This window comes from Pisolithus orientalis (genome assembly GCF_024613125.1).
Source record: "Pisolithus orientalis strain OTSU chromosome Unknown F5J12scaffold_32, whole genome shotgun sequence".
NCBI classification, from domain to species: domain Eukaryota; kingdom Fungi; phylum Basidiomycota; class Agaricomycetes; order Boletales; family Pisolithaceae; genus Pisolithus; species Pisolithus orientalis.
This window is the reverse complement of record NW_026260813.1, coordinates 316,288-329,717: the sequence shown is the minus strand read 5'-3', so window position 1 is coordinate 329,717 and position 13,430 is coordinate 316,288. Positions and strand designations below refer to the sequence as shown.

At 46.3% G+C, this 13,430-nt stretch overlaps 3 protein-coding genes across 3 annotated transcripts; 2 read left to right on the top strand and 1 right to left on the bottom strand.

Moving 5' to 3' along the window:
* Positions 1 to 1,164: 1,164 nt before the first annotated feature.
* F5J12DRAFT_785063 (uncharacterized protein) lies at positions 1,165 to 2,886 on the top strand (the record flags this gene model as incomplete). The annotated part of the gene is made up of 7 exons (XM_051743167.1): positions 1,165 to 1,232; positions 1,254 to 1,275; positions 1,373 to 1,467; positions 1,670 to 1,868; positions 1,977 to 2,330; positions 2,392 to 2,607; positions 2,662 to 2,886. 7 exons carry the CDS (start codon positions 1,165 to 1,167, stop codon positions 2,884 to 2,886), a joined length of 1,179 nt encoding a protein of 392 aa, XP_051597140.1.
* A 4,004-nt stretch (positions 2,887 to 6,890) lies between these two features.
* On the top strand, positions 6,891 to 8,340 carry F5J12DRAFT_785062 (uncharacterized protein; the record flags this gene model as incomplete). The annotated part of the gene is made up of 8 exons (XM_051743166.1): positions 6,891 to 6,937; positions 7,129 to 7,213; positions 7,287 to 7,458; positions 7,547 to 7,588; positions 7,612 to 7,653; positions 7,904 to 8,136; positions 8,177 to 8,204; positions 8,261 to 8,340. The coding sequence occupies 8 exons, from the start codon at positions 6,891 to 6,893 to the stop codon at positions 8,338 to 8,340; spliced, it is 729 nt and encodes a 242-aa protein (XP_051597139.1).
* A 982-nt stretch (positions 8,341 to 9,322) lies between these two features.
* F5J12DRAFT_785061 (uncharacterized protein) lies at positions 9,323 to 12,546 on the bottom strand (the record flags this gene model as incomplete). Its single annotated transcript, XM_051743165.1, has 15 exons — positions 9,323 to 9,408; positions 9,536 to 9,546; positions 9,585 to 9,644; positions 9,699 to 9,743; positions 9,837 to 10,057; positions 10,104 to 10,330; positions 10,378 to 10,668; positions 10,739 to 10,857; positions 10,943 to 11,004; positions 11,176 to 11,366; positions 11,429 to 11,660; positions 11,691 to 11,858; positions 11,967 to 12,016; positions 12,134 to 12,417; positions 12,470 to 12,546. The coding sequence occupies 15 exons, from the start codon at positions 12,544 to 12,546 to the stop codon at positions 9,323 to 9,325; spliced, it is 2,124 nt and encodes a 707-aa protein (XP_051597138.1).
* Positions 12,547 to 13,430: the final 884 nt, after the last annotated feature.

The window sequence follows — 13,430 nt, the reverse complement described above, 5'->3', positions numbered from 1 at the left end:
TCCCATATTGAGTTTGTTATCAATCACACTCTCCATACTTGTATTAGTAAAGATACTGGCTATGACTTAATAAACCCACCAGTCTCTGTGTGTTCTCCCCCACCAGTGACTCCCTCCATCCAGACTGTTAAGAAAATTAAGAGTGAGGTTCTTACAGAGTTGCAAAGCATTTTGCCAAAGTATTGTGAAATTGTGGAGGTAGTGTCCACCCCAGTCTGTGGGGTAGATATCATTGGCACAGTACAACATTGCATTGAGGCCCTTGCTGCTATCGAAGAACTGACCAAATGTGACATGTGACTTAAGGTGGAGTTCACAGATTGCTTCCCAGCAGACACCCAACCCACTGATGCCCTGCCTGATGATGTTCTATTCTGATGTGGGACACTACCTCTGGGTAGCATGCAATTAGGGGGAAAACTGTAGGGTAATCCCTAGGCTCGACCCAAGGGGTGCTGAGTAGGAAGGAGACATAGAATGCAATGGTAGAGTTGATCAGGAAGTTGAATGTAGGGCATGGAATTTAATTCTGCAGTGTTGTAGATGATTTGGGTCCAAATAGACTTGTTTACAAAATTCCAAGTGATGATCTTGGCATGAGGAAGTAATTCTGAGACTTGTGAGACACAAAGGCAAGACACAGATACATGGGGGACACGAAAGACACAGTAGATGCAGATTGATGCTAGAAACACAGATGACACAGTAGACACAGAGGACGCAGCAGACACTTTGAACACTTAGACACACAAATGACTTGGATAGTGACTCCAAAAGATGGGTGGTATTTTTCTGTTGCTGAGGTGGAATTATATAGTACATGGAGAGTAAGGTACTGATTGGGATAATGTGGGGCAGGTGAAGTAAAAATTCTGAAAAATAAAGGGAGACATGACAGATGTCAATGCACTACAGAATCATGTGAAAACAAACTGAAAAGCTGTAACTAAGAGAAACAAAAGGGAAAGATGGGTATCTTTCAACAGAACAAGCCTACCACATACCATAGAGTAGCATACATGAAGGATAGAGGCTGTAGATGCAAAGGGGTTCTTGCATTGCAGAGAAAGATTTGTGGGAAAGGAACGAGAGGGGTAACCAGAGTTTATTACTGATGATCTGCATGATTTCCCAGCTACATGGTGAGGCAAAGGATGAGGCAATATGACTATGGAATTCTGGATAGACATATGTCAGGTTGATGTTGACATGGAATTCTGGGACAATGACTGGTGTGTGTTATTGATGGACAGGGGAGCTCTGAAGGTTCAACAGGTGGGGTGGCACACAAGGCTGATGCACAAGGCTGATGCAATAATTCTGAAGATGACAGATGTGGAACTCTGATAGGGGTCAACTTTGGTAATGGCAGAATTTTGGTGTTGGCATCCCTATTTCGGCCTCAGGGAGTATACCACTTCCCTACACCTCCCAGGGTCTTCAAATGCTGACTGTCCTCAGTCAGAGGTCATTGAGTCATGACAGAAGGGTGGCAGAGATTTGGCAGGTGATGTAGACAAAGATGGCTCGTGTTTGGCCATGCACCATGTGTGAGCAAAAACTCTGCACATGGATAATGCATCAGCAACAGCCCTGCAGAAAAAAAAACTCACCCAGAAACTGTCTCATCATCAGATTCATCCTTGTTACCCCACCATCCTGCTCTCAGATTCTTGCTTCCTTTCCCAACTACCATGCAAGCTTACTCTGTCAACAACATGCACCCTGTGTTCAGCATGAGGGACCAGGCAACCATGGCACTCGCTGCAGCTCTAGGGCATGTCTGGGACCTGATCAAGGTGGCACCATGGCCAGAGGAGAGTTTGGAGACCATCTATGCATGGGTGGAGGACTGGGACAAGACATGGGTGAGTAAACCTTTCCATGGTAGTGTGTTGTGCTTTGACAGAGTTCTGCAGGCCAGCATTCACTCATGGTAGAGATACATTGATGACAACAGAATTTCCATACCAAAGGTTCACAACAAGTGCATGCATGACTACACCAAGGAATCTGCAATGTGCCAAAACCTTCTAGTCCCAGGTGCCATCACCATCACTGACCTCCAGTGCCCAGTGGAGCAGAGTTGGATCCACATTGACAACATCTTTGAAGACTACCAGGAGAGGGTAGAGTTGAGGGTGCAGCTCGAGGCAGAGAGGTTGACAAGAGAACCTTCTATGTGCACATGCAGACAGGCAGCAATGGCAATAGGTGAAGGTCAAAGCTGCATGCCCAGTGACACTGGAGCAGGGGAGTCTTCAAGGGGGACTGGAGGACAAGTGAGGCCACAGACAGATAGTACAGGCAAGGGGAAGAGTAAGGAAAAGGTACATCCTACCCTCCAGGAGACTCCAAGAACGATGGCTAACATTCAGAAAAACTCTGCAGGCCACAGATGAAGTCAATGAGCTGGAGAATGATGAAGGTGACTGCCCACCTAACCCAGACCCATTGAAAACTGGCACTCCAGCACCTGAAGCCAACCTTCCATGCAGGGAGTACACAAAGGTAGATGCAGAGTGCAAAGGGCCACCTGGGGAGTCATGTGAGCAATGCAGGCAGGCCAAGTGGAAGTGCAGCTGGTTACTCAGAGTGGGTAGGAAGGTGAGTACAAGCTGATCATGACATGAAGAATGAGGGCACTGAACCATAACACAGCACAAGAACACTGGTAGTGGAGAGACAGCTGCTGGGTTGTCGCACAAATGGACCAAGTCAGTAACAGTGATGGTGATGACTGAAACTCCAGCAATGACTGGGCTGAAACTTCGAATCCCTGCTCACAAACCACCCCCTAGGCAAAACTCCAAACCAACTCCCAGGCACCCAACACCTCATGCTAGTCCCCCTTTGACCTCAAACTTGCCTCCTCCCACACCTTGACCACCTCTTTTCCTTCTGTCAGCAACCCCTGCACCTTGACCTCACCCTGAGCCAACTCTGCCACCTATGGACAATCTGGGAGACCTTGGTGATGGTGGACTCTTTGGTAGACTGACTGGATTATTGGACAATCCACCTGCACCTGATGTCAGTGCAGAGGACCTGTCCAAAGTTCCCCCAGTCGAAGAAACTCCACCAGTCACAAACCTGGGTGATATGACTATGTGCAGGGCTCTTGCTGAGTGCATTTGACTTCTGGAGAACAGGGCAGACAATGAAGAGTTCAAGCTGACCCAGATCCATCAGATGCTGGGGCTGTTGGCTACACAAGTAGAGCAGCAGATCGGTGCAGTTCAGGGGTGACATGAGGAGCTGAAGAGGGTGAAGGATCAGCTCAAGGATATGTAAGTACATGTACAGTAGTGTAAACAGACTGTGGAATTGTTTTAGATGTGTCTTTGGGTATTTTGAACAGAATTATCATTAAGTAAGGAGTGTCATGACCATGTGTTCATCCTAAGTCCTCACTCACTCCACACCCCTTTCTGCCAGTCATTAGCTCACTCCACACCAACTCCACCTGCCCCCTGATGTTTACAAGTCATCTCCACTCTGACTGCTGTTGGACTTGTACTGCTCTCCTACCAGACTGCATGGGCTGTTCTCTGAGGAGTCATGTGACTACCCTTCGGACTTCTCCCTGACAGTGCATGGTCAGGGACTCTGCAGCACATGCACTGCATGGTCTAGCACCTGGACTGTTTCCTCTTTGGGATATTCTGTGTTACCCATTCATATGTCCTCTGTCTACCCTTCATTTGTCATCTAGGAAATTTTACTTGAAGTTTTATGAGTCTCCATATGTCAGTTCCAATTCCAGTTACTGTACCTCTGTAGTAGTATAAAAGCATGTACTGTACTCTGCTGTTCTTCAGTAGGAATATTGACTTAGTTCCTACTCCCTCTATCTCTGTCTTCTGTCTGTTGGAGTTACCTCTGTCTGTCTGTCTGTACTCTCCCTCTGAAATACAAGGGCTGAGATCATGCAAGGGGGTAGCACATGAGCTAAACCTGATGCCCTCACTTCACTCTGCCCTTAACTCAGTGGACTTTGTTCCTGCCAACACTTTGCCAGTTTGAGTTCAGTTCCTTCTGTTGGACTTGCTTCTGAACCTCTCCCCAGACCTCATCCAGCATTGGAGTTGGTGGGAGTAGGCCTGGACTTGACAGTATATTTGTACTTGCACTTGTACAATCTCATTTTCTGTCTTCCAAAAAACTTACACCATTATGAGAACTCGAGCTCAATCCCAGAGAGAGGTCACTGAGAACCTCGCTGTTGCACTAGCTAATCCATGTCAACTCCCTTCCATCATTGAACAGTTCCAATCATTCTCTGCTCAATGCCACTCTTGTGCTGAAGGTGAAAGTGCTTTGCAAGCTGGTCACTCTGACCTCCATCCAACCACTTTCCATACTCTGTCTCCTTGTAACCGAGATGATGGACCCAACCCTGATGACCCTGATGGTGATCCCAATGGCAGGGGCAGCAGTGATGGGGATATCCCCAAAGACCCAGCTGAACTGCCAGAGGATCCCCTTGTAGCTCTTGCTAGAGCTGTCCATGCACTTGTGCAGTCTAGTTCACACACTGGGGACTCCACTCTGAAAACCAAAGTCTGCGAGCCTGACACTTTTGATGGCTCTGACCCTAAGAAACTCCACAAGTTCCTCATACAATGTGAGCTGAACTTCCAAGACTGCCCCTGCACATTCTGCTCTGACAGAGTGAAGGTTACCTTTGCTCAGTCTTATCTTAAGGGTATGGCTCTGGCTTGGTTCAAGCCAGACCTACTAAACCCCGACAATTATGACTGCCTGCTCTGGATGGACAACTATCACAAGTTCTTACAAGAGCTCACAACTAATTTTGGTCTGCATGATGCCATAGTGGATGCCATCCAACAACTTGAAAACCTCACTATGAAAGATGGTTCTCAAATTACCAAATATATCATGGAGTTCAATTGCTGGGCTTCACAGGTCAAAGACAACAGTATCAGTGCACTCTGCCACTGCTTTTATAGCAGACTTCCAGACCATATCAAGGATGAGATTGCTCATGTAGGAAAACCTTCTACCCTCACATAACTCCACAAACTTGCTCAGACCATCGATGCATGCTACTGGGAGCATAAAGCAGAGATCTTGCACACCACCAAGTCCACCACTGACAAGTCACAGCCTTCCAGCTCCAACAACAAGTCTAAATTGTTGTCCTCCACCTCCACTCCAAGGTCTGACACCAAGGGCAAGGGCAAACAGAAAGATCTGCCCAAGTCCAATGCATCCAAGTCCAATATTGCCCATCTTCTGGGCAAGGATGGCAAACTCACCTCTGCTGAATGCCAGCATAGGATGAAGAACAACCTCTGCCTCTTCTGTGGTGAGGCTGGCCACTCTGCTAAGGACTGTCCCAAGTCTACCTCTCACACAGCCAAAGTGCATGCAGCTATGGCTGGAATTCTGCCTCCTCCCCCCATGGGGAAGGCAGAGCCAAAAAATTAGTCTGCTCCTCCAGGGAGCTCGCACAGCCTGGAGGAAGTGTTGATCCCAACTGTGCACAACTGGACATCTGACTCAATGTGTCTGCTCTCTCTAGTCCCAATTCATTACTTCCATCTGTAACTCTTCTTGATTACTCTGTTGATACTTTTTCTGCATTGATTGATTCTGGCTTTTCTCATTGTTTTGTAGACCCATCCATAATCAAAAAATATGCTATTCCTGTTTCCTCCATTTCTCCACCAGTTCTGCTCTGCTTGTTTGATGGTAGTACAAATGCTGTCATTTCCCAAGAAGTAGATCTTTCCCTCCACTTTCCTTCTGGCAATGTCAACTCTGTTTCATTTTATGTTACTCTGTTGGATTCTTCATGTTTGCTGGTATTAGGACACAACTGGCTCACCCACTTCAATCTGTTGATTGACTGGGTACTGGGCAGTATATTGTTCAAACCATCATTACAGGGAATGCCAACACCCCAGGTGCCTTCATCACCTTCTGCTGTGACCTCCACTCCATCTGCAGTTCTGTCTGCACCTCTGACAGACTCACCACACTCTGCTCTGCTTGTCTCACTCATCAATGCTGCTGTGTATGTCAGAGCCTGTGCTCTCCCTGGCTCTAGACAGTTCTGCTTACAGCTCTCTGCTGATGATGTGAAGCTTTGTGTGTCCTCTGCTTCTTCTCTGTCTCCTGACCTCTCCTTGGCCCTCCTGAGTATCACAAGTTTGCCAATGTCTTTAGTAAAGACAAGGCTACTGAACTTCTGCCACACTGCTCATTCCACTTCAGGTAACCAATTTTCATAAGCATTTAGGCTGAAGTTTTTCTACAAATCATCCAAGCTAAAAGCCACTCAGACCAGGTCATCCCAAGGACATCTGGCCATGTCCCAGGGCTATTTGCAGTGCGCAGGACCTGGGATGTCCCATAATCCCAGCCCCCTGGTAATATATTTTGGGCTGTCCCATGGCTGCCTTAGGTGCCAGGGGTCCTCAACTGCAAAAGTGCAGCTCATATTCACACTGAAATCCCACTTCTGACCAAGAAACCATAGCTATCACAATCATCTAGGATGATGAAAATACCTGGAAAAGTAGGGGCCTATGTATGTGGCAGCCACTGATTTTCCAAAACCATTTGGTACACTTATTATGCACAGATTTGAGGTGGGAAATCAGTGCAATTGTGAGGTGTCATCTCCAGAATCATACAATACTTCTGGATGTGAGCCTTGCATCATTGTATAAATTTTAACAGATTCAGCACTGTCCTATGAGTAAGTTCCATTGCTTATAGAAGGAGTACACATTAATAAGATCATACTAAATGCATTGAATGAGGATGAGTGGAAGACCTTCCCAGCCAAGGAATAGATTGTAGCACAATACATGACACAATTGTGGGGCACAAGCATGTGAGAACCCTACTGTCCCATTATGACCCTGGGCTGTAAGGCCCTCCAGTGGACCACCATGTGCTTCAAGTACCTATCCAGCCAGGATGGGCAGAAAACTGAACTTTGTTGATTCTCAAAGGAAGGGTGGACTTGTGTTGCCAAAGGCCACTGAAGTCTGTTGGAGATGGTGCATTCTGTGCATTACTCTTCATGGACAATTATTCCCAAAGTTCTGATCTAACCCCAAAGCAACTGACATTAGTACTCAAACCATATAGCTCAGTGATTAAACCACAAGGTCAACACCCAGGAGAGTGCTGGTTCAATCCCACCTTTAGTCACATGTTCATCAAGGTCATCTATGTAGAACAACCAAGAGGCAATGATGGGACATCCACCCCCCATTTTTGAAGGCCAGTGGGAGGTCCCATGATAGCTTTGGAGGCTACTGTGGGACATCCCACCCCCCTCTCTGGAGGCCAGTGGGATGTCCCATGATAGCTTTGGAGGCTACTGTGGGACATCCCATCCTCCTCTCTGGAGGCCAGTGGGATGCCCCATGATAGCTTTGGAGGCTACTTTGGGACATCCCAACCCCCTCTGTGGAGGTCAGTGAGATGTCCCATGAGAGCATCAGATGCTACCATGGGACATGCCACCCCCTTCTCTGGAGGCCAGTGGTATGTCCCATGATAGCTTCTGAAGCTACTGTGAAACATCCCAACCCTCATTCCAGAGGTCAGTGGGATGTTCCATGATAGCTTTGGAGGCTACTGTGGGACATCTCACCCTCCTCTCTGGAGGTCAGTGGGATGTCCCATGCTGGCTTTGGAGGCTACTATGGGACATCCCAACCCCCTTTCCATAGACAGTGGGATGTCCCATGATAGCTTTGGAGGCTACTGTGGGACATCCCACCCTCCTCTTCTGGAGGCCAGTGGGATGTCCCATGCTAGCTTTGGAGGCTACTATGGGACATCCCAACCCCCTTTCCATAGACAGTGGGATGTCCCATGATAGCTTTGGAGACTACTATTGGACATCCCATGATAGCTTTGGAGGCTACTGTGGGACATCCCCCCCCCTCTCTGGAGGCCAGTGGGATGTCCCATGATAGCTTTGGAGGATACTGTGGGACATCCCACCCCCCCTTCCATAGGCCAATGGAATGTCCCATGGTAGCTTTGGAAGCTACTGTGGGACATCCCACTCCCCCCTCTGAAGGCCAGTTGGACATTCCACCCTTCTCCATAGAGGCCAGTAGGATGTCCATGTACTATACATATGTCAGAATACCAAAATGCTCTCAAATCAATTTTGTGGCAGCTTCAAGACAACCAGATCCACCATGCAGGTCTGTATTGACATATTGCACAGGTAATGTTATCTACTTTTCATACTAACTCACAGAGCACAGTGAAGGGCCAATGTCACAGATTAAATGGGGGCAAATTGTGCAGCTGCAAATGGTAACAACATGGTGGGTCTGATAAAAGATAGACCTGTTTTAGTAGCAATGCAGGTAGATTAATTCTCAACACAAAAATAGGCTCTTAGAAAAAGCATTGAACAATGTTTATGGGGCAAAGTTAATGAGAGAACCCAGACAAGACCAAAATAAATCCAGAAGTCAGCCTCTGCAGCTCTACACTGCTTGCATGTAACATAGAACTGTAGTATCCTGATGATGATAACAACACCTGATTAGTAAGCATAAGATGTTTCCCTGAAATAATGGGTAGATGGCCTGAATTTTGAGGGGAATAAAAACACTCAAAACTCAATTTCCTTCAAGTTTGACAGGTAGGGTTTTTCCACATGGTGAGGGGGGTGGGAAGGTTGGAAAGCAAGGATTGAAAGTGGTGTTGAGGCAAGGTTAGCAGTACTTCAGATTAAAGGGACTTGGGCAATATCAAGATAATCATGTCAATTCCATTTGAATTCCACTCAGTTCCCTCAACTCACCAGGGAAAAACACTTACTTGATCACAGTAATAAAATATAGATAAAGTACACAGGAAAACAGGCTGCAGAATTCACCGGAGCCCCTGGCCATTGGACACAGTGACACTAGGAGAGTTGTCAGTCAGTGATCACCACATCAACACTTGCTTAATGTCACCATATCCCCTCCCCATTGCTGGAGGCCCCTTTATCTGTAGGTGTGGCCTCCAAGCTTCACCACAAATGTCCTTTTGACCCAGCTCCCTGCAGCTCAAACTCTTCAAACAAGAGTACAGTATTTTGAGTAGATGCATCTTCCCTGTAGAATGTCGATCAGTAGAAAATTCATTGGTAGATCAAGTGAGCAGCAATATGGCAGTGTGGCCACAGGAGGTAACAAAATAACAGTCAAGCAGACACAAATGCTCTTGCATTCAAAATGACAGAGAACTGAGAGATTTCATTCATTCATTGCTCACCCTATCATGGAAAAACAAACATGTATTTCTAAAGAAAATACTGAGGAGACTAATAATCTAAGTAATCCTCAGGAAATTCGTCCTCATACTGTGCAGCACTACCTCTGTCAACCCATTGCTGTGCTGTGGGCTGGGCTGCAGGGTAGTAGTCAGAGATATATGGAGCATCATGGTAAATATGATGGTCAGGGTGAGATGGTATGTGATATGTCTGACAGGATGGAGGGAAATGCCCTGAACCATGACAGGCAGGTGGTAATACCTATAGAGAAGCTAAACAAAATGTGACAATGAAGGATCAAATCACAAACATTGTAGGGAACATTGGAGGGGCCAGGATCATGATAGTTGGCACAGTCATAATGAGGGTCCTGCAGGACATCCTATTGGTCTCCTTCAAGAAGCAGAATGCCTGGGATACTCACCTCATAATGTCAAGATAGTGGAAACTGCTGAGAAGGGCCAGGGTCCTGCAGGTGTGAATGGCTTGGGACAGCATCATGATGCAGATCCTGTGCAGTCCTCCATTAGTCTTTTAACCAACTGGTATGTCCAGACCTCACCCCATAGCACTGAGCTGGCAAGGGGCACTCAGATTGACCAGACTCTCGAGTGTTCTTGCAGCTTGTGTGTGCTGGTGGGTCATGAAGTGCATCCTGTGCATGTCACCTGTTAGTTTTGACCAAAATGCAGCAGGGTAAACCACTACACCATGGTCACCAGTGATGGGGCATGCATCCCTGCCTTTTTCATGCAGGGGCATTTGGTGGTCAGAGTGTGAAGCCTTGGGGAACATTAGTAGACACCAAAGGTTGAGTGGATTGACTCACCTCATGAGGAACTGTGTCATTATCCATCACCTCCACACAAGGCCACTTGTGTGATGGAAACAGGATTCTGCTCAGTGCATGAGGTGCCACCATACCTGGATCCCCTTCTTCATGAGACTTCTGCCACTCAGGATCATCAGACACCTTGCACAAAACTGTGCCATCAGGAGCCTTGACCAGTGCAATCTCTCCCTTTAATGGGTGTGCATCCCCTATGCTGATGACATCTGCAAAAATGGTCAGTGATCAGTTAGACAAAAAATGTACACAATACCTTCATTCCAGGGTTTGATTTTGACCTCCAGCACACCATCCAGATGATCATTTTTCTTGTCATCGTCATCATCAGATTGTCCATTGTACATCGAGCCTAGCTTTCTCTGCAGATAAGGTACCACAAGTTGGTGGAGAGTGTCAGCTTTGAGTTTCTTGTACTCAAAACCAGGGCCTGGTGGAGGCACCCCAAGCAGCCAGTTGATTATGATGAGAGAGTTCCTCCTAACAAACTCAAGAAGCCACTGCCAAATGATTTTCTGGGGATCACCAACTTTGACCCCATGTGTCACTTATGGGAAGACAATTAGAAGAGAATATACAGAATATTAGAAATACATACTGTGTAGATCTTTGAGCACCATTATCAACTTCTCCTTTATCATAGATCCAAATACCCAGCAGTTGCAATCTCTTGGCATCTCCTTCATTCAACAATGCAACTCCAATGCCACAGCTGAACTGGCAGAAGCACTCGCCCCTAATAACCCAGCTTCAGTACCATTACCATCTCAGAGACACCTAATTGCAATGAGTCCAAGTAAGATATGTGTAACATCACTTACTTAAATATTGCAGTGTACTTGTTCATAAGTCCCCAAACATCAATGGCACAATCATTGATGTACTTTCATATGATATTCGGAACCACCAAATATGCCAGAGGTCTGGCATCCTGCAGGGTCTTGTCCAATGTACATCACAACTCTGGCAATTTTGATTTCTTCAAGAGCTCACCACACTTCAGCCTGCTTGACAGTAAGATCTGCCCCCCATCCACCCACTTACAACCACTTACCAATCTGGAGAACTGCATCTTCGCATTGTGGACTCTGACTGCAATGGACTTGACTGATTTGTTAGTGGGCACTGCTGAGGAGCTCTTGCTACATTCATAAACAGCCTTCAACTTCTCCTTTCTTGCTGCAGTGTCATCTTTGGGGATATCTTTCATGAGTTGGTTGTACTCCACTGTAATGATATTGTTGACTGTGTTTCAGTTGGCTGGGAAGAATGTTATAAAAGAAAATCTGTGACAAGGGCATGCATACCACCATCAGGTTTTGGTTGGGTGGCCCAATACCACAAGCAGAAGAGATTGGCCTCATTGAGCTTTGTGTGAGATGGTTTGACACTGAGCCCAGCAGCAACAAGGATGTCATGAGGAGACTTGCCATGTCTACATCCAAGTTCTTCTGCTTTTGCCTTGACTTTGGCCACAGAGTCATGTATCTCATCAAGAGCAGCACAGGACAAGTTCCCAGTCTTCTTAAATTTTGTGTTCTGGGTGGGTTCATGATCATCCTGACTCACTATATCACTGTTGTCAACATCCATAGCCCTACTTTTGCCCTTGCTTTTAGGTTTGTGTTCCACACAGTGACCAGGACAATGTGGGGGGAAACTCATCCTTGGCATCAGAACTGGAGTTTTCAGCTGGTGGCAAAGATGGAGGAAGTGATGATTCAGAACTGTCCTCATCTACTATGAGCACATCAATATCAGAAGAGAATACATTGAAGTGTGACAAAAGACACATCAAAGGATAACAAAGTGTCTAGAAAAAAAAGTGAAAATGACACAGGACACTTGGCAACTCTCATGAGGATCCAAAGCGCCTAGCTTTAGACCATTGGGCACTGAACCCACAGTCAGATGAGAGAAGTGGGGGGCACCAAACCCCAGAGTCAAGGATATAACAATGCAACATCTACAGAACTGTGAGAGAATGAGAAAATATTCAAAAAAAAAAGAACCTTCATCATCCAGAAGTTGACTAGCCCCATCATCAGGACATTGACTGCCCTCATCAGCTTGAATGTTGACCTCAACCTCCTTGGCCTCAGCCTCACCAGCATCCTCCTCCATTGGAGCACCCTTGACCTGGTCTTCCTGCAAGATCGGGGTAGTGGAATTTTGGGAGGACACAGAGACACTAGGAGTGAGTGATCTCCTCCTGTCAGTGGAGACTGAACATATGTTCTTTCCATCCTTCAGGCAGTTGTACTGTGTGCCAGGGCTTGGGCTTGTCTTTTTTGATCTGTGAAGGCAGAGGTCAGATGGGATCGATGGTGACAAGATAACTAACTTACCTCTGGTGGAGGGGCCATCTTTGTGGTGGGGATTTTGTGGTTTCAAAGAACCCAGGTGTGCAAATCCATAGAGTCATCCATGACTTGGTCAACACCTTTTGGCATGTGAGGCATGTCAAGAATGATGGGGGAGGAGGGGAAAAGTGGTCAGATGAGGTATTTAAGTAAAGTCATGCCTTACCTGACATAAAAAAACCCATGGAGTTATTCAGTAAAATGGCAGGTTGTTGGGATGGAATAATGATGCTTGTGGTTATTACATGAGTAGTGAGTGGAACAAAAGGAAAATATCAGAAAAGAAGATTGGTGTCATGCCATATCGTGATAAATACCAGGTGGAACAAACCATAAGGAATATACAACAACCAATACAGAAAGAGTATGTACCACTTCGTAATAACATATGCATGCAATGGTAGTGAGCAGAATGGAAGATGTAATAATGAAAACAGAGGAAATACATTGCTAATAAGCAGAGACTCGAACCCCTGAAGGCCCAAAACAGAGGGAATAAATGCCACTTGGTAATGGAATACATGTGCAATGGCAGTAAATGGAGAGCCTCAGAAGATGAGCTCTGTTTGTGTGGGTTTCATGTGTGCAATTGACAATGAAACATCAGTAAATGCCAGAACAGCAAGAGAACAGTAAGGAAGATGCAACAACCAAGACACAGGGAATATGTACCACTTAGTAATATGATACACATGTGATGATGGTGAATGGAAAGGCTTGGATGATGCCATGACTCTGTTCCCAAGGGTCTCATAGATGCAATTGATGAGAGCCTTCGAAGGCTCCAAACCCCCAAGGGCACCAAGCCCTCAACTCTTGTGGACAACCAATGCCAAATGGTCGGGGCAAGAATGGATGGAGGTCAGTAACAACACATCCATGAACAAATCCCAATCTTGAAACCTTTGTATTTGCGATATCTCCACTTACCTGCACTAGGTGGAAA